The sequence below is a fragment of the Cervus elaphus genome, chromosome 12 (genome assembly GCF_910594005.1).
Source record: "Cervus elaphus chromosome 12, mCerEla1.1, whole genome shotgun sequence".
NCBI lineage: Eukaryota > Metazoa > Chordata > Mammalia > Artiodactyla > Cervidae > Cervus > Cervus elaphus.
Genome location: NC_057826.1, coordinates 55,982,107 through 56,006,698, shown reverse-complemented (window position 1 = coordinate 56,006,698; position 24,592 = coordinate 55,982,107). Strand labels below are relative to the sequence as shown.

The 24,592-nt window shown below is 55.7% G+C and overlaps 1 protein-coding gene across 1 annotated transcript; it reads right to left on the bottom strand.

Moving 5' to 3' along the window:
* Nucleotides 1-811: 811 nt before the first annotated feature.
* Nucleotides 812-23,299, bottom strand: PLEKHO2 (pleckstrin homology domain containing O2). Its single transcript, XM_043920197.1, has 6 exons — nucleotides 23,159-23,299; nucleotides 16,806-16,955; nucleotides 12,093-12,209; nucleotides 7,523-7,627; nucleotides 5,907-6,005; nucleotides 812-3,845 (listed from the first exon to the last, which is right to left on the bottom strand). The coding sequence occupies exons 1-6, from the start codon at nucleotides 23,168-23,170 to the stop codon at nucleotides 2,817-2,819; spliced, it is 1,512 nt and encodes a 503-aa protein (XP_043776132.1). The 5' UTR covers nucleotides 23,171-23,299; the 3' UTR covers nucleotides 812-2,816.
* Between the last annotated feature and the right edge of the window lie 1,293 nt (nucleotides 23,300-24,592).

Genomic DNA, 24,592 nt, shown 5'->3' with positions numbered 1-24,592 from the left:
CTAGCTGAGACTCTATGACCTTGATCTAACTTGATGTATGAGGAAACCGCAACACACCCCAAATGAGGACTGTTCTATTAAAAAGCTGGGGAGGACTGTATTCTTCAAAAATACCCACATCATGAAAAACAGAAGCTGTGAAAACATTTCAGATTAAAGAAGACTTAAAGGGACATTTATGCAATATTCAACCCTACCCTGGAGGCAACATATGATTAAAGGATATTAATGGGTCTAATGATAAAACCAGAAAATGAATGGTATTCTATCCATGTTAAATTTCCTGAAGTTGCTAACTGTACTATGATTAATAATATAATGTTATTTTTAGGAAATACACACTGAAGTATTTAGAGGAAAGGGGCCATGATAACTAATTCTCCAAAGACTCCAAAACAGAACTGTATGTCTGTAACAGAAAAAAGGCACTCAAAAGATAAACCAACAGGTCAACCTGAGTATACAGGTGTTCTTTGTACTGTACTTACTCTTGCCATGTTTCTCTGTGTTTGAAATTGTTTCCAAATAAACTTTTTAAAAACTGAAAAGTACTGTTCCTTATGGTACTTAGCCCTCAGGCTGTACAAACATGTTGGATAGAAGGGGTGAGACTGCAAGGCCAGATCAAGCTTAGCGAAGATGGAGCACTGTGAGAAGGTGAGCCCCCCCCGCCAGCCTGGCCTATCAGAAGGGGGCCCTGGAAAAGAGTTTGGAGAACCGGTGATGGCCTCATCAACCACCAACTATCCTCTGCTTCCATGAGGCCCTGGAGCTGGTCTCCACATCAACAAACAGGCTTGTGGCAGAGAAGTTCCATAAAAAGGGATTTATTGCCAAATTTCAAGAAAGGCGCTTCATAAGCAGAAGACATGGAATGCCATCCTCCTCCGGGAGGCCAGTCAGGCAGCCCCTGCATATTCTGGATCCTCCTCCCCTTTCCTGGAAGCTGGCGTCCCCCGTGGGTCCAGGCTGCCAAGGCACAGGCATCCCATAGGAAACAACGGCATCAAGCCACTGAGGTGACCCCAATGCTGCTTGCTCAACCTGGTCACTTATCAGAGCAGGAAACTGAGGCTCTAGTCCCAGGAAGGATGTGACTTGGTGAATGCCTCACCCAGCCAAGGTGGCTGGTGAGGGAAGGCTGTTCCCCAAAGAAGACTGCAGGGGGCTACGTGAAGGTGGGCCCCTGGTGACATTCTTGCTCTCATATTGGAGACATATGGAGAGATGGGTGGACCTTGATCTAATTTGATGTATGAGGAAACCTCACACAGGCTAGGTCTGGGAGCCTAGTCTGTTCAAGAATTGTGGTTTAGGGAGGCCAATGGGGGCTCATGAGTCATGACACTGCTGCTCACCCACACCCCTGACCAGTCAGGCCGCAGAGCAGACACGTGCCCCTCCTGATACCTGCCACTACCCTCAAGAGCCAAGTAGAAGCAGAGTAAAGAAGGCAGGGACCTGCACCTGCAGGCCTCAGTGGGCATGACTAGAGGCTGGGGGTGGGGCGATGGGCAGGAAGGCCAAAGCATGCAGCTGTGAGCCTCCCTCTCTTTCAGTAAACAAAAGTGCACTTGCAGAAACCCCTGAGCAAGCCTGTTGGAAGCTGCTCCTACTCCCACAGGCCCCAGGGAGTGGCTGTGGCCCTCAGAGCCTCCGCACCTTACAGACCCTGCCCTCAGTCCAGCCGCTGCAGCAGGACAGAGACCGGATGTGCTCCGGAGCCAGAGATGATATTGCAGGGAAGGGGTAGGGACGGGAAGGACCAGGAAAGGGACAGGAGATAAAGCTCCTTCCACAGGGAAGTTCAGGAGGAGCAGTCCATGTGGAGCCGGAGCCACGGGAGGAGGGGAACGGGGAGAGGGAAGTGATTTCAGGCCCAACAGCTCCCATCAGCATTTGAAGAAATAACTGGGATACTGAACCTGTCTGGGCTGAGAAGGAACCAGAGACCCAGATATAAATCCCATCTGGGAAGCACAGAAGTTGGGGCAGCTTCACTCCTGAATGTTGATTTATAATGAATTACATACAGGATTTTCTGATGCTGACATCAGGTTCACCTGAACCGGAATGTGCAAGGCTGGACCCAAGCTGGTCCAGGGGCAGGGAAGAGACTACGAGACCCTTCGAGTACCTCCTCCACCCTGGAGTCCACCAAGCCTGGCTCACCAGAGGGGAAGGCCTGTAGAATAGGAAACGGGCCCAGGGAGGGGCCACATAGCTAATGGCTTTCTCACACAGATGCCTCCCACCTGCCTTCAGAGGCCCCGGCTGGGATCCAGGTCACACTCAACTGAAGGCCGAACCTCTGGTCTAGACCCGAGGCCCCAGCCACTTCTGGGAAGAGGTGGGTGGGGAAGGTCAGTTATGGCTTGAAGCTGCCTCTGCCATGAGGCTTTGCCTGGGAACATCTGGCCATGGAGGCTGCAGGGGGGCTCAGCTATGCTCTATTCAGAAGTCAGGAATGTAAACTATTGAGGGCGGGAAGTAGAGATGATGCCGCCCCCGGAAACCCCGAGCACTGTGCCAAGGCCCTGGGGCTGTTTGGAACAACCACACAAGCACAGACGTCCCGAGTGTGTGCTCCCAGCCCAAGCCCAGGGTTGGAGGCCCAGCCAGACAGCCGCCCTGGGCGGTACCTGGCACCTCTGGCCAGGGCAGGGAGGGAAGGATCCCAGGAGTCTCTACAGGTCCTGGCCGAACCCTGACATGCCTGATGGCCCTTCTACAGCCTGAAGAAGCACATTTCTCGGCAGGGCTGGGCTCTGAGGGACTAAGCCGGCCAGCAGGGAATGTCCCTGGCCCGGCAGGCCCTAGGGTGCGCTTCTCCTGTAGAGGGTCACCAGCTCCCTCCTCTTCTCCCGGAGCCCAGGTGCTTCCTGGCTCATCTCTTCCAGATCCCTGATCTCCTGCAGGACCTGGGTGGCCTGTCTCAGCTGCTCCACAGCCTGGCTGAGCAACGTCTCAGCATTCACGGAGGCCGACTCACCGCCCAGCACCTTGTTCAACAGTTTCTCTGTCTTTTCTGAGGCCACCTTCACCTCCAGCTGAGCCTGATGCAGCTGCTCCCGAGGCTGCCGCCGACGTCGGGGGCCTTCCCCCAGCAGGTCCCCCAGGGAGGAGCAGCGGGGATGGAACTGAGGTTGCGGGTCCCAGGGGGGCAGGGCGGTGGATGTCGTTGCAGCCTTTGGGGGAGTTCCTGGGGGGCCTGCAGCCTGGGATGACTGGAGGGGCTCAGGACTGTCATCCACACCATTCACTGAGACCTCTGCTGGGCCTGGGGCAGATGCCTCAGAGGCCCCAGGACTCTGAGCTGGCCCAGAAGCCTCCACGCCACTCATGGACGCTTTCAGTTTCTCCGATAAGATCTTGGGCGGGGGGGTAGGGGGCTTCCCACCCTCCCTGGGCCCAGCCTCAGAAGTCTCAGCACCCGACTCCTGGGGCGGTTCTGCACTCTCAGAATCAGGGGCCTCCTCAGGGCTGGGGTTCTCCCAGCTCACCTTCAGCTTGTCAGGCAGCATCCTGTTGGGGGGCTGCTCAGAGTCACTGTCCTCCACCACTGGAGTCTCCGAGTCTTCTCGGCTTTCAGGGTGGGCCTCAGTGCTTGCTGGGACAGGGGTAGGGGCGCTCTGCCCCACAGGAGTCTCCATTCTGTCACCAGCACTGCTGGTCTCAGGCGCTGGGGAAGGCTTGGCAGGAGGCATGGGCGGCCGGGGTGTCTCCCGGGGCGTCTCCCGGGGCTGGGCTGCATCGACATCGTTGCTAGGGGCTAACACTGGTGGCCCGCTGTTCGGAACATCGAGGTCCAGACGCGAAAGCCCATCAGATGCAGCATTGGCTACCTACAGGGGCAGGACATGGCATCAACTTGGATGACCGGCCACTGGGTCAGCTGTGCCCACCTATAAGAGTACTCAAGTCCTCTCATCCAGGCTTCCCATGCCCCTGGCCTCCCACACCACCCATGCCCTCTGCTCTGGCTTCCAAAGCTACCTGATTAGGAGCTAAAGTGATTCTCTGATGAATCCTCTCATCTCTGTCACTTACATAAAATTCCTGGTTTTGGATTCACAGGCCAGGAAGCCAGAACCAAGGAGTCCTCTCAGGCCTCAGCCTGGCTTCTTCCAGCCTGTATAATAGGCTGCTCTTTTGAAAGGCAACTGTGCTGGCCTGGGTGGCAGGGAACATGCTTTCCAGCCCTATTTCAGCCCCCTAGTTGGCTGTAGGCCTTGGGAGGGTCCCTTCTCTGCAACCACCCACCCAGCAGGCGACAGGATCAGACCTCACACACGAGTCTCCTGCATCACCCTGCACTCATTCGCCGCGGAGACTTCTGTCCAGCCGGCCAGCCCCATGGCCAGCCCTCGGGGTCAGAACTCTCCAGCCTTCCCCTGCCCAGCTGCTCAGCAGCCAGTGCCCATTCTCCTCATGTCATCACACATGGCCCCAGACATGGGCAGCCCGAGACCACAGCTGACCGCCAGAGGAGAACAGCTGCACCCAGCAGGCAGCTGTCCCCACCTGGCCCCAGGGGCCCACAGGGACACCCAGCAGCCCCAAGGTCATGGGGACACCTCCTCAGAGGGCCTGGAGTGGGACTGTGCAGGAGGCCCCTTGACCGAGGTCCCTCAAGGTCTTCACTCCCTTTCACATGCAAAGGGTGACCAGGCCTATACATGTATTCAGTCATTAGACATGAGTCCCTCCCTAAATTCTTCTCAGAGGGTCCCCCTTTCCAAGGCTGGCCCTCCCCATAGCTCCCAGGCTTCCTCCCTCAGACGTGCCTTTCCTCTCTGGCTGCTTCAGTCACTCCCTCTGCAGGACATTTTCCCTCAGCTGACAGACATGAACAGGCTGTCTCATCTCAAAAGCAAACCATCCAATGGCCTAGACCCCCTTCTGTCTCCCCCCTTCCCCGCCATGGTCTCCTTTGCACCAGCACCCCAGCTCTGCATGCCATGACAGCCCAAAGCCAACTCCTTCTCTGAGAAAATGTGCTGGAATCATCACCATCTGCCTTTCCCCCAGTCCTGCCCCATGACTTGTGGCTGCCAACCTGGCTGATGACCCACAGTCCAGTGCCCTTCTCTGGATGCACCCCTCTCAGGCTTCCTCTTCCTCGGCTCCCTGTGCCCCTCATTCCTCAAAGGTAACATCTGAGGAGGTTCTTTCCTGTCCTCCAAGATCTCTCCCCCCACCATCTACCCCCATCAGTAACAATGGTCTGAGGAAGGACTCCTCCCTTCCCCCTCCCCTGGCCATAACTTCTCCCCAATTCCTTGTGTCCAGGGCCTCCTTGGATCCTTCCCCCTCCCACGCCCGGGTCTCCAGGCACGGGGGCGCTCTGACAACCCTCCCTCTGTGTCCCCTCTGCCTCCCTGAGCCCTGAATTCAGTCACAAGTCCAGGTGGCCCTTGCTGCCCAGTGTCTCTCCCACTGATCCCTCCCTTTTCACCCCTGTGGAGCCTGGAGGCCCTACCTCTGCCTCTATTTCCTGGCCCCCTGCCTTTCTCTACATCAACCTACTCCATACTACCAGGGCCTCCAACTGACATCTGGAACGCACCCTTCCATCCATCCTGCCCCCAAACCCTGCTTTCAAGACCTCCACAATTTCCTCCCCCAACCCCACCCTCCCATACCATCTCCCAGTCAAAGGGATGGAGCACACCTTCTCCCCTGCTGGGGCCTCAAACTCACACCAACTCACACCATTCCCCACACCCAGGACCTCGCTCACTCCAAGGCTCCCCACTGAAACCCTTCGTGTGCTGCAAGGGTCAGCTCAGCCCGACGCCAAGAGTGCTTAGGGACAAGCTGGCCCCCAGCCCTCTGCCACCTAAGCAGCTGCAGTCCCAGGCTCAACTGACCCCCAACCCTTCCAAGCTGGGGGCAGGCCTGACCTCCTTCAGGTGGACTCTCGTAGGGGGCCGGCGCCTCTGGTCCCTGCGTACGCGGTCCCGCGTCACATGCTCCAGGACACAGCTCTTGTCCACCTTGACCTGGGAACGAGGAAACCATGTCAGTCCCCACCCAGCCTTGGGGAGGGGAAGAAACGCCCAGTTGATGATCTGACTCAGAGGTGGGGTCTGCACCTCCTCCTTGCTTGACAGGGTCAAGTGCCCCACGCTGTCTCTCTCTTTGAGGCCTCTCCCTGCGTCCAGGTCTCCGCTTTTCTAACCCTGTCTCTACATGGCCTTTGTCGTCTCTCTGCAATCTAAGGCTCTCCCTCTTCTGCAGCTGCCCTCTGGGCCTCAGTCTTCCTGCCCAAACGCAGGCTATCAGCCCTCATCTCTCAGTCCACTGCAAACATATAAGCAGCCCTGTGGCTGTTTTCGAGCTTAGCTAGGGGGAGTGGGGAGGAGTCAGCCCAAGATCCCCTAGTACCTGGCTTCCAGAAAAGGCCTTCCCTGGCCCCAGTCACTCTCCCAGGGCCCCTGAGGATCCTGAAAGAAAGCTCAAGAAAGACCAGGGACTCTACTCCCCCTGGGTCAGGAAGCCTGGAGGGCACCCTCTCTGAGGGTGAGGAATGTGGGCAAGGAGTAGCGGGGAAGCCACAGTGAGAGTCATGTGGGAAATCCAGACTGAATCCCAGCGCAGCTGGTCCCTGTGATGGGAGTATTCTAAGACTCTTCTCCCCCGAGGTGAGACTCAGGCCCACCTGGGGGTCTTTGCAGTGGAGCAGCTGGTCCTGCTCCATCAAGGCTGTCCGCCGAGGTCCAGGCCATGCTCCTGTGGCCTCCAACATCCTCTCCCATGAAACGGGGACACTTTACCAAAGGTACCACTTTACCTAGTGAAGGGCTGAATATGACACAGTCACATAAGACGTGACCTGAGAGCCATGGCTGCCAGTAAGGGAACCTGGGTGTTAAGAGGGAACTTGCCTGGGAGAATTCGTCCCCCATCAACCTCAGTCTTCTGCCAAAGGGTCACTCTAGGTGGCCCCAGGTCCATTTTAGCCCAAATAGCTATGAATTTAGTCAAAGATAAACCCTCCCTAGGAGATCTGGTCCCGTGGGACACCCTCCCTGCCCAGAGCCTGATCACAGCCCTGCTGGCATCACCATTACAGACAGGGGGCTGGATGGCCACTGCAGACAGGTAAGGAGGGCCTGGCCTATAGCCAGCCAAAATCGGACTTCACGGCCCAACTGAAGAGTAAGCTGTCAGGCTCTCAGCTCACCCCAGACCTCTCAGCCCTGGGCTCATGCTGCTATGGCTGGATCTGGGTTGGAAAGGAAGCACAGTTGCAACCAGTTAAATTCTACCCATGTTTTACTTTAAAAATACATACTTAAATTTCCTTACACCTCAGTTTCCTCATCTGTAGTATGGGAATACAGACACTTACTTTGAAGTGTGTTGTGAGGATTAAATGAGGTAACAACAGCAGGTGCCCCAGTGTTTGTAGCAGTGACATAATCAAGGGGTTGTCTGGGGCAGGGGGCAGGGTCCACTCTGAGATCACACGTGGAGGGAAAAGAGACCCAGAGAAGTCCGGAGGACTGCATCGCACCTCATCGAAAGCCTTGTTCTTGCCTCGGTTGATTCCTTCGTTGAGGGCTTTGATCCAGGATTCCTTCTCCTCCCCACTGGGTGCCTGGAACTTGATGTCACTGACCTGCAACAGGCATGGGTGTGATGAATGGCAGACGTTTATAAGAGTTCATACTTGGGGTCTTAGGGAAACTTCCCACCGCAGCCTAATGTCTGCCTTCCCACAGCTAGTCAGAAGCAAATCAAAATGACCCCCATATCAGGTCTCACACAGGGGCTCCAGAGCAAGGGGAGAGACAGACCCATCAGAGAAGGGGCCCTCTCCATGGATACAGCTGCCAGGGATCTGGATTCAAATCGGCCTTGCCCAGATCTGGTCTCACCCTCTGTGACTCCCCTAGACTGCAGCCTGACCGCTGAGATTTCTCTGTGAAGTAGGAATATAGTCCCAGTCTACATCTGCAAGACTGGGTACAACGGCACAGGTGACAGGCGTGAGGGGTGGCCATCAGAGAAGGCCTACTAGAACAAGGGCCACCTACAGCTGCCCAGGGATCCCACACCCAGCCCTGGCCAAGTGAAAAAGTCCCAGGGTCTCCTTTCTGGCCTTGAGTCATGGGCTGAGAGAGAGAAAGGGCATTAGGGGGTCCATTTCAGCCCCCTCATCATGTAGATGAGGCTCGTCAGAGGGACGGGACTTGGTCAAGGCGGCCTGAAGTAATCCCATGACTCAACCTCACATCCCCCCTCACCCCACCCCACGCCACAGGTCTCTTCCCACCTCAGGCAGGAGCTCAAAGCTCCTACATTAGAATCAGAAGGCAGCTCAGAGAGGCCCCTCCTGGCCAGGCCCCAAGGTCAGACAGGAAATAGTGGAAGGAGTGAAGCCACACAAACTGAGGAGCTGCCCCCCATGGCAGACAGCAGTAGGGCCCCTGAGCTGGACAGACCAGCACTCACAGCTGGCTGACCCTGAACTTCAGGGAGCTGTGAAGATCAATAATGTAGCAAAGTGTTAAACGTGGAAGTGGGCACAGACAGGGTGCTCAGTCATAGGAATTGCCACCATTTCTTTCCTGCACAAAACAGTCCTAGTTTCCGTATCTGGAAAAAGGGATGCCACTGCCTACTACAAAGCAATGCTGAGGGAACTAAACACCCTGGTGACTCAGTGGTAAAGAATCCACCTGCCAATGCAGGTAACACGGGTTCGATCCCTGGGTCAGGAGGACCTCTGGAGGAGGAAATGGCAACTCACTGGGAAATCCCATGTACAGAGGAGCCTGATTCACTACAGTCCATGGAGTCACACAAGAGATGGACAAGACTTAGCAACTAAATAACAACAAAGCCAGGGCCTGGCACATACTGGGTACTCAGTAAGTAGTTACTGAATGAACAGCTCATCAATGAATGAGCTGGCCCTTGGTTCCCGTTTTGGGGCCTCTGCCCACTCTCTGACCTCGAGATGCCCTAGTTCTTTGTCGGGCAGGTCACCAGCTGCCCATCCCCGCCCGGGTGTTAGATTGTGCCTTCCCTCCTGCCGTTCTCCTGGTTATGTAACACATGGCCCGCCTGGCCCCCTCAGCATCCTCGTTATATAACTTCCTCCTGGCTGCCTCTGAGTTCTCCTCATACAGGGCCCTGGTCCCACCCACCTCCCCACACCAGGCACAGCCAAATGCTCATTTGCATGACCAGGGTAAATTCGATCCTGGCAGGAGATCGGCAGCAAACCCCAGGGCACCTTGGCAACTGCCTCAGCCCAGCCATCAGGGCTGCTCGTGGCTTAGGAAGGGACAGCACTGCATCTGAGCTCTGAAAGGGCCCACTCCACCCTTTGATGGGGTTTGCGAGTATGGTGGCCCCAGGCAGCCCATCAGCCCAGCTACTGCCTCTGCTTGCAGGCCCAGAGTCGGTGGGGTGGGGCCCCTGCCTGGTGCAGGACTTAGCATACCTGGCAGCTTGAGAGGCACACACCTGAACTCAGAAAAAGATGAAGCAAGAGTGGGGCGGAGAATGAACACTGACCAAGGAGTCAACATCAGAGTTCTAGTCCCACTAACCTGCAATGAGAACTGCAAGGGTCTCTTTACTAATCAGGGCCTCAGTGGGACAAAAAATCCAACCACTGCACCCAACCCAAACTGTAACTCTTTCCCATTGGCCAGCCCACCTAAGCAGGCTGGGGGGAGTGTGCCGGCCCAGGGGTTCCCCAGGAGAGGGAATACGAAGTTATACAGGATCCAGCCCCACCTGCCTAAATGAACTAGGCATCAGAATAGGGACAGATAGAAGGGTGATCAGAATAGGGACAGACAGAAAACCAAGAAGTTGCTCCTCTTGCCCCACCCCCACCCCACATCCTGAAGAGCCACAGGCTGCACCGACGGTCCCTCCCCAAGCCTTCCCAAGAAGCTCCAGCGCACAGGCCCCGCCAGGAGTTCAGAAGCTAACAGGACTGGACACAGAGAAGGCCCACTTGGCTGGGAAAGGGGGGAGGACAAAATGGCAGAGAGGAAAGAGATGGGAGGGGGAGAGAGGAGGCAGGAAAGAGGAAAGGGCCAAGCTGGCTGAAACCAGCAGGGCAGCAAGGCCCAGCAGAGGCCACCCTGCTTCCTGGCAGCGTCTGCCTGTGACCTCATGGCAGGGGTGTGGGGACGGGGAGGCAGGAGGGAGAGGGGCATGCAAGACACTGGAGTCTTTGTTTATTTGATTAGAGGGAAAAAAAGGCGGCCTCAGGACCAGACAGCCGGGGTCATGTGACCTCCTGGCCAGCCTGTGGCCTCACTGAGGATGGGAACACCCAAGGCGATAGGAAAGGAGGGTGAGAGGATGCGGGGGAGCTGGGGGTGGGGGAAGCGTGCTCTGTTCAGTCCACCATCTGATCTCTGGAGAGCCCCCACTCTCTGTGTGAGCTCCTGGGGTACCGAGGGTCGGGGGCCCTTGAGCTGAAACCAGGGTAGGCTATGTTCCCGCTACCCAGCAGCCCCCACCAATCACTCCACAGCCCCGTCTCCCCAACTCACTGTCCTGCTCCCAGAGTCACCCAGAGCCAACCTGAACGCCCGGCTTGACTGGAGGACGAAAGGGAGGGTGTTGGCCGAAGCAGCTGAGAATGCAGCTGCACAAACTGGCCGCTTACTTGGAAGGTGATGTCCCACCCTGAGTGGGGCCCTAACCATCTAGCCCACCATCAGCTGATTCTCAGAGAAACGAGGTGGTCCACAGAATGGCACTGGCAGAGGACAGAGAAGCAAGACCTCTCTGCCCACATCCACAGGTGCTCAGCGAGGGACACACAGACGCAGACAACCCCTGGGCCAGGCGAACACTTTCCTGCACACAGAAGTGCACACACGGGCCTCAGGCACACAGGCCAACCTTCACACACAGCGCACTCTACACGTCTCCCAAACACACACACACACAAATACAGCACCACTCAGAGGGAAAGCGTGCCTCCAGAACAGGGTAGGGGTTCTAGGACCTGAAAGACCAAAATATGGTTGCTCTTCCCATCTTCTGTAAGCAGCAGAAGTCAAGTGAAACCTGCTCCTGACCTTGGCACAACCCCATCCCCAGGATCAGAGCTCCATGCTTCCTTGCGTCCACCTACCACTGAGTGGGACAGAAGGTTATTGAGTCAAGCCATCATGGTCTCCCCCCGGGGACCATAGAGGACTGGGCTCCTGGCCCTTAAAGCTACGAGAGAATCATAATGGCCTGGGGCAAGCCCAGACCAGGCCCGCTCCCCAGCCCCCAGCTTCTGTGACTCAGCCCCTCTCTGCGAGGCTCCACATGATGAGCAGAAGCTGGGGTGAGGCACGGCCCAGCTGCAGATGGGCGCGAGCTGGCGAGCAGCACTGTGTACACCAGCCTCCAAGCTGATCTCCCTCCTGACATCTGTGAATCTCCGCCACGTGGCAACACCCACCCGGACTCCCTGCCAGAGATGAGGGGTGCAAACAGCTAACTCTGTCCACATACACAGCCTGTCCCAGGGAATGAACCTCTCAGGCAAGAGACTTCCTCCAGCTTCAGCCAAGAAAGGACAATGTGAACAGAGGAAAGCTGCAGCTGTGGGTCCGAGCATTGAAGCTAGGATGGAAGGCAGGAGGGGTGGCCCACCCAGGAAGGTCTGGGATGAAGGAAGGGTGTGGTTGCCTAACTATGGCAGGGTGCCGAGGCCTGGTGGGGTGAAGACCTCATCCCTAGCCTTCCTGCCTCAGCCCCGGGTCTCCCGTGTCCAGGCGGTGGGAGAATGCCAAGGGCCCACCTCCCAAACACTACTTTCCAACTAACGCCTAGGAACATGGCCCCCAAGGCCTAGAAGGGGAGATGGGAGTGGAGCTCTCAGAAGAGCCCTAAACGCACCTATATCAACCAGGGGCTGGGGGGCTCCAAGACCAAAACAAGCCAAAGGTCCCACCCACAGCAGAACCTGGGTCTGAGCCTCCACCACACTGAACAGAGACCCGGCAGGCTTGTATCCAGGGGCCCAGACTGTTTCGAGACCCTTCCAGGGTGACCTTCCCCAGCAGACCCTGGCCTGGAGGGAGGTCAGCCAGAAGCAGGCTTAGCCCTACCTTGTTCCCCGGGGACCGCAGCAGGATAAAGCGATGTTTCCGCTTGAGGAGGGCACGAAGGTCCTGGCACTTCTCATAGCTGCCCAGCTCCACTGTCTCCACACACTTCTGCTCATCCTGGGAAGGGAGACAGAGGGAACACAGTAAGCACCAGATGCCCCTAGGCCCTGATCCCACTCAGTGAGGGCATCGCTTGGTCAGAGGGGACCCTCGGGCTGCCAATCAACCACCAAGAGGTGGCATTCAGACCCGGCAAGTAGATGATGTTCAGTCTACGCTGGTTGGAAGGATGTCCTCAAAGCTCTCCATCCATATAAGAAATGGGCTCTCAGCACAAAGGCAGGTAGCAGGATTGACTAAGATGTGCCTAAGGCCAAAGGAGGAAACAGGGGAAGCTGGAAGGGCTTAGGCAAGTGTGCCGGGGAGTCTGTGCAGGCCCAGAAGCCAAGCAGAGATCAGTCCAAGAGGTGGCCTGGCAGGAGGAGCAAGCTGAAAAGAAGAAAAGGCTTTCCAAGTAGAGCCACAGAGAGAAGCTGTTTGGGGCTATATGACCCGACTTCACCACAGTGATCTGGAGCTGACTTCCCCACTGGGCATCCTCCTCCTCTGACCCTTCACCTGGGGTGAGAGGCCACTCTCCGTGGCCAGTACAATAGACAGGGCAAGAGTTCCTTCAAGAGCATCCTGAGCCTGCCACCGTGAGGATTCATCACTAGTAGGGCTGGTGTCCAGAGGACAGCCACCTCTGGACACTGCCTGGGCCACCTTCCCACACACCAGCCCTGGCTCTTGAGTGTATGCTCCTCCTGGGCTCCACCCCACAGGTGCCTCTCTAGCAAGCGGCCTAGGACATGCTTCTCCCTCCACGGTGGTCAGCTGCTTCCTCTTCTGGGGAAGACCAGGCCGAAATAGCTTCCTCAGCGTGTCATACCCCGGAGACTCCAGGGAAGTAGCTGCAAGCCCTGGGAGACTGGCCAGCAAGTGAAGTCAACTCTTGCTGTTGACACCATGCAGAGCCCGCTGGAGCATCCAACCAGGGACCACCTCAGGGCTCCGCAGTTTTGGGTGGAATATCTGGGAGGGAGGCAATTGACTCAATTCTTTGCAGAGGAAATACCCCAATTTCCCTCCATGATAATTCTCATCTATTCAGAAACCCTGACACTTAGCAAGCCCTTTTGCCTCCCTGATTCTCCAGAGTCCCTCAAGCACCCTGAAATCCTAGAATCCCAGGATCTGCCTCATTTTATAGAGAAAAAGAATGAGACCTGGAGGCAAAGGGATCTGCCCTAGGGCACAGACCCAAATATGGGCTTCCTCAGTGGCTCAGCAGTAAAGAATCCACCTGTAATGCAGGAGACACAGGAAATGCGGGTTTGACCTTGGGTCGGGAAAATTCTCTGGAAGAGGACATGGCAACCCACTCCAGTATTCTTGCCAGGAAAATCCCATGAACTGAGGAGCCTGGCAGGTGACAATCCATAGGATCACAAAAGAGTCGGACATGACTGGCAACTGAGCACACATAGACCCAAACACAGGAGCAGTGCCAAGTGGAAACACACATCCTCTGACTTCCAAGCCAGAGCCCTTTTAGCACAGCACACTCATTCCAGCCAGAGCCACAGGCTGGACAGTGGCCGTAGCAGCAGGTTGCTCTGCACCAGTGGTCCTCCAGGTGTGATACCTGGGCCAGCAGCAGTCACATCGCCTGGGGACTTTTCAGAATGCTCATCCTCAAGCCCCCACCCTACTGAATCATAATCTTGGGGGAATGGGCCAGCAATCTGAGTTTTAACAAGCCCTCGAGGTGACTGTGATCTTTGCAAAAGCTTGCAAACCTCTGCCCTACACCAGAGATTCTCAACTTTGGTGGCACCTGGTAGCTTTAAAAATCCCCATGCCCAGGCAATATCCCAGACCAATTACATCAGGATCCCTGGAGGACAGAGCCCAGACATTAGTATTTTCCAAAGCAGATGACTGTACAGCTAAGGTCTGTAACCACTGACCTACTTACTCTCTCTTCAGCACCTTGGGGAAAGGGCAACAGGTAGCCAGGGTGACCTGTCTCTCCCATCTAGATTCAAAGAAGTATCTTTTCCCATTCCTGCCTCCCTGTACCTCTTTCCAATCCTTAGTCTTCAATCCATTGCAGGTGTCTGCACTCAACACAAGGCTGGTAAAATCCACCTGCTCAGGAAGCCACCCTGCTCTCCCAGCCTGAGCCTCGGTGTTCTCTCTCCTCTGACATTCCCCATCTGCAGGCGTCTTACTAGGCGCTAGGGACACGCTGTCATGGGGAAGGACGTCCTAACTCCCTGAAGCCACCTCTCTCCACCTCTGTTGCCTGTGTCTCCTTTCTGTTCCCCTGCCAGTGCCCCAAAAGGAACAGCTCCTGCTGCTAAGTCGCTTCAGTCGTGTCCGACTCTGTGCGACCCCATGGACTGCAGCCTACCAGGCTCCTCTGTCCATGGGATTTTCCAGGCAAGAGTACTGGAGTGGGTTGCCATTGCCTTCTCCTAAGGAACAGCGCTCCAGAGGAAAAGTTTGCTAAACTGAATGCCTGACTCAGAGCAAGACTCCAGGAAGAAACCCACCCCGCCCTCCGATCCCAGAGAGAGATCCTCACCTACCCCACGTGCACAGGCCTCCCCCCACTGGGAAGATAACTGGCCCAAACACACCCTCCTCTGTCTGGAAACAAAAGGTCAGTCCATCTCCACCACCCAGTTCCCCACGGCTGCCTGACCTGGGTCTCCTCTCAACCTGAATCGCTGAATCATCTGGCCCTTCTGCAGCTCAGAAAAATCGGATAACCCAGCAGGCACTGGGCGGGGGCAGCACTTTTGGAATGTCAGCCTCACTGACAGCAAAGAAACAGCCAGAGTCATTCGCACTCGCCTAGTTCCTTACATCAGAAAGGGGAATTGAACATTTCTCAATTCCCTCTCCTGTGCCAAACTCCCCCACCCCCGAGTGCTAAGTTCTTGAAACCGCCTTGAGGTTTTTAATAGTGATTTTTTTTTTAAAGCGTGATTTAGACTTTTCGTGTTTAGGGGATGTGAAATCCTTCCTGCTTCACAGACGTGGCCAGATATAGAGAGGTAGCCCAGGACAAGGCTGGCAGCACCTGACGAGCTGACAGCTGGGGGCCTGTCACTCAATTCTTATGGTAGCTGGGACTGGAGGAGGCTGTGACAGCCCCCTTTACTTATAAAAATAGCCCCCTCCTGCCACCACAGCATATCCTAATTTGATGGCAGTGCAGAACGTCTGGGGACTGTCTGCACGATTCACCCCCTTGGCCTTCTCTGGCTATTTCTCTGACACCCCAGCTCCTTGAGCCTGAGGACTCAGTCAGGAAAGGTGAGGTGCATCACAAAGGCAGCTCCTTTAAACACCTAGATCTCTCTTGGCCTGGGACAAGGATGAATTGACCAGGTCAGCCTGAGGCATGCTAACAGGGGCTGATGGGGAACAGGCAGGATCCCCCTTCCCCTGCCCCCAGCCCAATTCTTCTCCGCGTACCCATTGGTCAGAGTCTTACAGCCTCAACCCCAGAACACAGAGAGCATTCCCAAGTAAAGACCACCTTTTTGCCTCAGGTCTTCACCCAGAACTTTATCAACACTTACTCGACACACAACTTCCACGTGCTGGGCTGTCTAAATTCCAAGCCTGCCAAAATGAAAAGGGGCACAAGTCTGAAGTGGAAAGATGTGGAGACTATGAGAAGTACAAGGACAGCAAAAGAGGCAACCGGAAGCTTGATGTTAAAGGAGAAAGAAAAGCTGAAAAGTACAGACCGGCAGTAGGAATGGCCGGCTCACCAGTGACTGAGTCACTAAGGAAGACTGTTTAGGCCAGCATCCTCTGCTGAAGCAGGCAGACAAGAATATCCAACATGTTTTAGAGCAGCAGTCCCCAACCTTTTGGTCACCAGGGAACTATTCTGTGGAAGATAATTTTTCCATGGAGCAGGGGTGGGAGGATGGTTTTGGGGTGATTCAAGCACATTTCATTTATTGTGCACTTTATTTCTAATCTAATGCTGCCGCTGATCTGACAGAGGTACCGGTCCTTGACCTGAAGGTTGCGGACCCCTGTTTTAGAGGATTTCCATAAAAAACAAGTTTTAGAGTTTACTTGCTGGCATAGCTGGATGGAGAGCTCCCTGACTTTGGGTCTAGATCTGACCTTCTTTCACTGAGACGCTGAAGAGGATCTGGCCACCCTGGGCCTCAGGATCCTCCTCTATAGAATGTGACATGATGGCTGCTCTTCACGGACTGTCGTGAGCATCACCCAAGAGCGGTAAGCAAGGTCGCAAACAAGCATGAGAAGTAAGTATTATTTCTACTCTCATTACTGAGTGGAGCAAGCTTTGGGTTTCTGGAAACTTCATGTAAGTGGAACCTAGCCCCAGGATAGCAAGCTGCAGAGTAGATGGCCAGCTGAGGAGAAGCACGCATCCCTACCCACATACACCTCAAACAGCCCTCACCTGGGAGCCCTACACTCACACCTAGAGGTACCGCCCGTGTACTGCACAGGCCCAGAGAAAACCAGGCACTTGCCCAAGGTGGCACAGCAGGTCCAAAGTGAAACAGGCCTTCCAGTCCCGGGTCCAGGATCCCTTTCTGGCCTGGGCTGCCCCCACTTGGCTCCCCAATGCAGAACACTCAAACTCAGGAGAAGGCCGGTCCTTACCTCATTCTCGTAGACCAGCAGCTGGGCCTGGCAGAGAAGCAGGTAGCGGTCCTTCCAGAGCCCTAGGAAGCCCCCGCTGCTCTTCTTGATCCAGCCAGCCTTGTCCGCCGTCTGCCCGCTCCGAGGCTTCTGGCCCCCCTCCTTCACACCCTGTAACGGAGCATTCAGACACACCATGAGGGCTGCTGCCCTGAGGCCACACGGAGATGTATCCCTCTGCTGGATATCACCCCGCGTGAATTTCCCCCCCCAACCCCTGAGGCAGTTACTCTCAATCCAGTATCAGAAATGGCAATAATAACAGCAGCCACAATAATATCCGCAGGCACCTTATACTGAGTCACTGTATTATGTTTTACACAGACCACCTCATTTAACCCATGCAACTACGCTCCTAGGTGGTAGCATCCTCATCCACTGTCACTGCAGACTGAAGCTCCAACAGAGGAGGTGACTTACCAAAGTCACACCACTGGAAGGACAAAATCAGAATTCACACTGGGCCTCTGACCTCGCATTCCCCTCCACTATTCTGCTTCCTGTGTATTCATGCAACCACATCAACACACGTGGTATTGAGCACCCACAATGTCACGGGTGCTGGAGTAGGCAGGGAAGAATAAAAATAACACATCTCTGCCCTCCCAGAGCTGGCAATGCGGGGAAGGAGGAGCTGAACAAATAAACACCAGAGATAAACACACGAACAAGTGTGAAATGCTATGAAGCAATCAGTGAAAGTGAAGTGAAGAGGAGGGAGCGAGACAGGATAGTGGAGGACCTGGTTCAGGTCAGGGTGGCATAGGACGGCCTCTCAGAGGAAAGGACGTCCAAGCAGGATCAGAAGGATGGCAGGAGGCAGGCATGCAGAGTGGTAATCTTCCTCCTCACCCCTGCCCTTCCAGAGAGCCTTCTCGGCAGCCCCTGCATCCGGCCCCAAAGCAGGAGGTTCCACTGCCCTCATCCGTGCCCCAGGTCAGGACTTTAGTGCAGCCACCCTCCCTGACGAGGGCTGCCTTCAACCACAGGCAGGTACAGGAGGTAAACTCAAACCCTTCTCGAGGACATGGCAGCCACCCTGGAGCCTTCAGGCCAGTCACTGACATCTCATGTCTCTTGGTTACCCACCTGGGTAGCTGGGTGCCAGATATATGTCTATCTGCTGCTACTGCTAAGTTGCTTCAGTCGTGTCTGACTCTGTGTGACCCCATAAACGGCAGCCCACCAGGCTCGCCCGTCCCTGGGATTCTCCAGGCAAGAACACTGGAGTGGGTTGCCATTTCCTTCTCCAATGCATGACAGTGAAAAGTAAAAGTGAAGTCGCTCAGTCATGTCCAACTCTTCGTGACCCCATGGACTGCAGCCCACCAGGCTCCTCCATCCATGGGATTTTCCAGGCAAGAGTACTGGAGTGGGGTGCCATTGCCTTCTCCAATATGCCTACCAGGTGGGGTCAAATTCACATTTAGTACCCAGCACCCAGTACTGTTTCTTTACACATAATGGGTGCTTGAGAAAAACCTGTGAAATGAAAATAAAAATACACCCAGTTTGCTAACCACTTTGCTTCAATGACTGGTACCCACAGTGCTGAGTGTGAAGGGGAGGGTGGAGGAGAAGGGGCTAAGAGCATGTCAGAATGTACAGGATGCTAGAAGGAAATCAGCACTGACTAATTTTGACTACTTTATAATTTACATAAAGCTTAAAAAAGGGGGCGCCAGTTAAAAGGAGCACATCTCTCCCCAGAGATATCCTGTGGCCACAGATGCTTTTAGAAGGACAAGTCCAGACAGAAGAGTCAGGGGTGGGGCAGGGCATGGCCTCCCTGAGCTCCATCACAGCACGGAACCCCCAGTCTGGTCCTTACTGTGGCCCCCTCCCCCACTGCACTGCACACTCCAATGGTCAGGAGTCTGAGCTTTGAAGCCCAAGTCACGCAGACCAGAGGCAAGTCACATGATCTCTCTGAGCCTCAGTTTCTTCATCAGTGACGTGGTTATACTGACAGAAGTTGCAAGGACTATAACTCCGTAAGGCCGGGGATTTTTGTTTTGTTTACTGTTGTATCCCCAGTGGTTAGACAGTGTCTGGCACACAGTAGGTGCTCAATAAATGTTTGTTGCTAAATAAAAACATACAACATATAAAGCAATGCCTAGGACCCCCTAAACTTAGTCAATGACAGCTATCATTGTTCCTGTCGTCACTGCCTTTCCCTCTGCCTCTCAGGGACCCTGTCCCTGGGCCTGGTTCAGAATTCAAGACAAGACCTACCTGGGCTCAGCTGCTGGGCTTCAATGCCCCCAGGAGCTCATGGAATATGAGGTGCCCCCCTAAAGATCTCTCCCTAACTTATAGATGGCAAGAGAAATGGAGAAGTGGAATGGTCCCAAATGGTGTTCCCGGATGGAGAATGAGGAAGTGAGAGGCCTGCTGACAGGCTAGTTATGAGCCACCCTGATCAGAAGAAGGGACTTCGGGGCCCTCTGACAAGAAGGGGGGGCTCTAGCATCCTACTATGCACCCAAAGCCCCACACTGTCATCACTTGTGTTCAGCCCTATGGGCTGTGTGACCCACCTGGGCCTCCGCCACTCAGGGACCCCTGCCAGTTGGCCTAGGCCCAGGGCTGGAGGGGAAAAAGTGGGACAAGGGAAATCCCACCCCCACATTTGACACATCACACCTCTCCATTAGCAACTACAGCAGCTGGCCACCCCCCTCACCTCCACCCCGCCTGCAGACTTAGGCTTCTCTTACAGAAGACTGCAGAACAGTGGCCCAGATCTCCCACCTCTGAGCTCCAAGCTCGCCTCCTGTTTCCAGGGGGCCCACCCACTACCCCATGGGATCTCACAGCCCCTCTACTTGTGACCTCTCCTGCCTGCCTCACCCACAGCCCGAGATGTGAAAACTTCCTGCCAGCTGGAAGCTCCCGGGGGCAAGGCTGGAAGCTTGTGTCCTGATGCATCCTCTCTGCGAGTAACAGAGCAGTGCCCAGTGACTGCCATGATTGTATGAGCCAGAAGCAAGTCCGGAGCCTTTGGGGATGTGGATATCAGCATGGGGCTGAGAAAAGGCACTTGGGGATGGGGGTGACAACTGAGGGACTGGAGGTGGCACAAACCCAAGCCCATGGGAGGGTCTCCTGGCCAGGAATCAGTCACAGCAGCCGCCAGCAGACAGGCCTGGCTGGAGGTCAGAGTCCTGCCACCCTTCACCCAGTCCCTCTCCCTGCCCCTCAGACACTCTCCCACCAGGAGGCTGGCTATGTATGCCCCAATAAGTTTTAATAAGCGGCCCCTCCCTTTGGTAGGGCTCAGAGGGGAGGCTTTGTCCTGCTCACCCCAGTTTCTCGGCCTCCTCTCTTCTCATTGACCAGTTGACCACTCTTCTTCCTGTTTCGCCCTCTCTTCTCCCACCCATCCTCACTCAAGCCCCTCCCCAGGCCCACCGTGAGCAGCTTCTGAGGAACCCCTGGGCACCAGCCTGGCTCTGCTTTGCCTGAAAGGGGAGGGTCTCTGGGTCATTTGTTTAAAAAAAAAAAAAAAGAAAGAAAAAGATACCAGGTCAACCCAGCCCTGTGCACAGAAAAGAGCCATGACAGGGAGAGACAGACCCGCAGAAAAGAACGTGCTGGCACCTCACATCATAGAGAGCTTAGGATAATGACCTTTGCTCTTGGACTGGACTAAACCCCATGATGCTCTGACCAAACTCTGCTAAGAACCCACCATGTCAGAGCCCTGTGATGGAGCAATCAGAGAGAGGAAGCACAGGCTCTGCGTGGGGAACTTCCAGTCCGATGGGCGCAACACAGACCCCGCACAAGGGAAATCCCCAGTCTGGGGGCTGGGTGGACATCCTCTGCTTGAGAAGATCCCAGTCCATTGGGAGGGCTCTAGAACCTACCCAGACAGGTACCCAGTCTTGGCTCTCTGGTAGGGTAAGGGCTTGGGGTTAGTTTGGGAAGCCATTGCAAAAGGAAGGGTTTTGATAGGATTGTGAGAAAGGAGACACATATCTTGGCCCAGAGAAGGGCATTAAAGACTCTACATTCTCAACCCCTTCACTACAGGATGAGAAAGTGCAGGCCAGAAAGAGTCGAAGATTAGCTTAAGGTCCCCAAACCCGTACTGAGACAGGCCACTGCTCTGCCTCTCTCTAGATGGGTAAGGGCAAAGGTGCAGCCTGGGGCCACTGGAGGCCAAGCCAGGGAAAGGCATGACTGAGAGGAGGGGGCAGAACCCCAGGGCGGAGACAGGAAAGCCTGAGTCCAGTTGCAACAATAACCTCACACTGATCACTGCAGCTTTCAAAGCTTTTGCACATAAACCATCACATTTCTGGACTGCCCACCTCCTTTATTTTACAGATGGGGAAACTGTGGCCCTGAGAACACAGATGGACAGATGCCCAGTGCCCAGACCCGCACTTCTGCACCAAACCTTAGCCTGATGAAACTACCAACCTATGATATGGAGGAGGTCACTGAGGGGGCTTGGCACCAGTGTGCCTGGGAAGGAAGTTCAAAGCTAGGGGGAGAACTAAAGGCAGTCATTTGGCAGTGAGGTGAGGAGGCCAGCCGGGGGTCATGGGGCAGAGAAGGTGACTACAATCTATGCAGGGTTTAAGAAAAAGCAGGATGGGTACTGAGGCCTGGAGAAACAAGAGGAAGTGGTAGGGAGAAGAAATGAGAGGAAAAGAGGGATGCCAAAGGAAGGATAGAGAACAGGGAGCCCCTGGCCATGTAGGGAGGTGGTGGGCAAGGCCTTAGATACCCTAGGTATGCAGGGAGTTTTTGGCATCTGGGAGTTAGGAAATGGCAATGTTAGAGATTCAAGACCAGAGGAGTAGAGGACTGGGTTGACCACCAGACAAGCCATTGGACGAGGAGGCCCCAGGAGAACTTCCCTTAATTGAGGGGAGTGCGGTGGCCAGAGCAGATCGGAGATCGAGTAGTCCTGTCCCACATCCTCTGGGAGAAGAAGAGAGGAAGAGAAGCCCAGCCCTCACAACAAGGGTAAGGGAGCCCCACCCCCGTCCGCAAGAAACCACAGCAAATCATAGTGACCTGACTGTGCCCCTATTCCCACCCACTCTGAGAGAAGGCGCTACAATCAAGACCCGGGGAGGTGACCAGGCCCAATATTTTATAGAAGAGGAAATGCAGGCTTAGAGGGGAAGTGACTTATCTACCATCCCACACAAGTGCAGGGCCTGGCCTGAGGGAACTCAGACAGATACCCCAGCTGCTCCTGAACAGTGGTCCCAGGAAGCAAGGAAATGAGCACGGATGGGGACACAGGCAGTCTGGTCCTCAGCTGTCCAGGGCTGCCCCAAGAGTGAAGTTTCATCTTTTCTCCCCACCTATTCAGGCAAAGACACAGCCCCTCCCCTCAGTTTGGGAGGGGCAGAAGCTGAGACCCCCTTGGGGGACCAGAAGCAAAATCCTCTAGTCTCAGCAGGCTCCTCCCTAGTTTATTCATTCCACAGTCACACGTTAAGTGCTGGCAGTGTGCCTGGAAGAGGGGGCTACTAACAGAACTGAGTTTGCAAGTAAAGGGCGGGGGTCACAGAGTGCTTGACCACACTCCAGACCATGAAGGTCCTGATGGGAATGAGGGAGGCTCAAGGACCACTGCTGGTCCAGCTGCCCAGCTCCTCCAGGGAATCAGCCCTCCAGGGACGTGAGGATGGCAGGGGCAGGGATCAGCCCTGATCAGGGCCTGACACCTAGTCAGGGAAGAAGCTGGACCCACCACGGATAAAGGACCTACAGGGATTTAGGGGAGAAAACGCAACTTCTCCAGTCCTCCAGCCACCAGACAGGGCCACAGCCTTAAGATTCCTTAAGACAAGGACTCCAGAACCCACAGACCCACCACAACACACACACACACACACACACACGCGCGCGCGCGCGCGCACACACACACACACACACACTGTGCCCTTTTAGGATCCGACGTGGACAGCACAGAGAGTCGGTGATAACAAAGGTTCGAGCCCAGCGACTCAGGCTACTTTCAGCAAGTCATCAAACTCACCGGAGCCTCAGTCTCCCCATCTGTCCAATGGGAACAACCACCACCACCAGGATCACAGTTGGTGGGAGAAGACAGAAATAATGAAGGAGAATGGGTCTGCGATCCCTTACTCCCGCTCCTGCCTCATCTCATCGGGCCTAGGCTCTGCCTGGGGGATTGGGGTGGGCAGGGTGGGTGGGGGTGTCCGGAGACCCGCCGCAGGAGAGGGGCTGGCTGGAACAAGGGCCTGAGTCAGGGACCCCAACCGCCGCAAGAGTCTCAAAGACCCCAGCCCAGGCCCCCCGACTGGCCCGGCCCTCACCTCCTCTTCCATGACGCGTCCGCTGAGGTCCGGCTGCTCGACCGCTCGGCCGCTCACTCCCGGCGCCGCGCGGTCTCTGATACCTCCATCAACCGCCGGCCGGGCGGCGGCTCTGCGCGTTCTGTCCCGCTGGCTGCCGGGGGCCCAAGAAACTTCGGGGGGGGGCGGGGCCGAGGGCGGGGAGAGGCTTCCGGGGGCCGGGGGCGGGGCCCGGGGAGGGGACTAGAGGGGCCTGAAGGCCCCGGTCTGGGCGGGAAACTGGGACCGGGGCCGGGCCGAGGGAGGAGCCTGGGCGGGGCCCGGCGGGGGCTTGGGACTTGGATGGAGGAACCCGAGCTGGAGGAAGACAGAGGGGACCGGGCGGAGAGAGGTTTCCCTGACCCGCGGAAGGACAGGGACTGGAAAGGAATAAGGGGTGCGGGGGACCGGCTGGGGGAGGGAGAGGGGGAGGGGGCTTCCGGCCAGAGGCGGAGGCGAGGGGAACGGGCGGGGTCCAAGGGCGGGGCCGGGGTGGGGCAGGACCGAGCGAGCCCCCGAGGTGCTGACTGCTCCTGCCTTCGAGATCTCCTGACCGAGTGGGCTGCGGTTGCCAGACTGGGCTAACCGGCCTGGACGGCCCAGAAATGGGGGCAATCAAGAGATTCCTTCTTTCTTCCCTGACCCTGGGGTAGTGGCAACGACCTGGTCCTCCTCCCCGGCATCTCCTGGCAGGGCGGCGCCTGGAGCTCGGATCCCAAACCTGGGGCTGGGAGTCTGGACTCCCGCGTTCTTTTGGGGGTGGAGGTCTCAGTGTTCTGCCCTCGCTGGGCATTGCTCAGAACTGTCCACCTCTCTAGTTCCTGTATCTGAGGGGTCCCCCACTCCCATCCAGCAGTGAATCTTGCAGCCTTGACAACCTTGCTGGGAAGTGAAATGTAAGGATAATGGTGTTAGTTAGACCTTGTGCCCTCACTTGACACTTACAGAAACAGAGGTCTACAGAGAAAAGGTGACTGGCTATATATCCCAACCTCCAGCACCTTATGCCTCTGCAGGAAGAGTTAAGTGCGGGTGGAATCAGTGGGGACCTCCTTTGGCTCTGGCTGCCACAGCAGCAGCTGTACCAATTGACCCAGCTCCCCTTTCACTGCCTTCTGCTGGCCCTCACACTTGCAAGTCACTTCCAGCCAGCATGGAAAAGGGCAGCCTGGAGCTCCAGGACCAAGGGGAAGGAAGATAGGGGTCATACTTTTTCTTCATACCTGTGCCTGGGTTCCTTTACCTAAAGGGATAAAGAAAATCCAGCTTGGGGAAACTGAGAAAGTCAGTGTACTTGGCAACAACCTCTTAAAGCCACCACATGGTATAAGTCCCTCAACCTGCAGAACTGTGCAGCTGGTGTACCCAATGCCTGAGGACTCAGAAGATCCTGTATCTATAAACTCAGGTTCCACC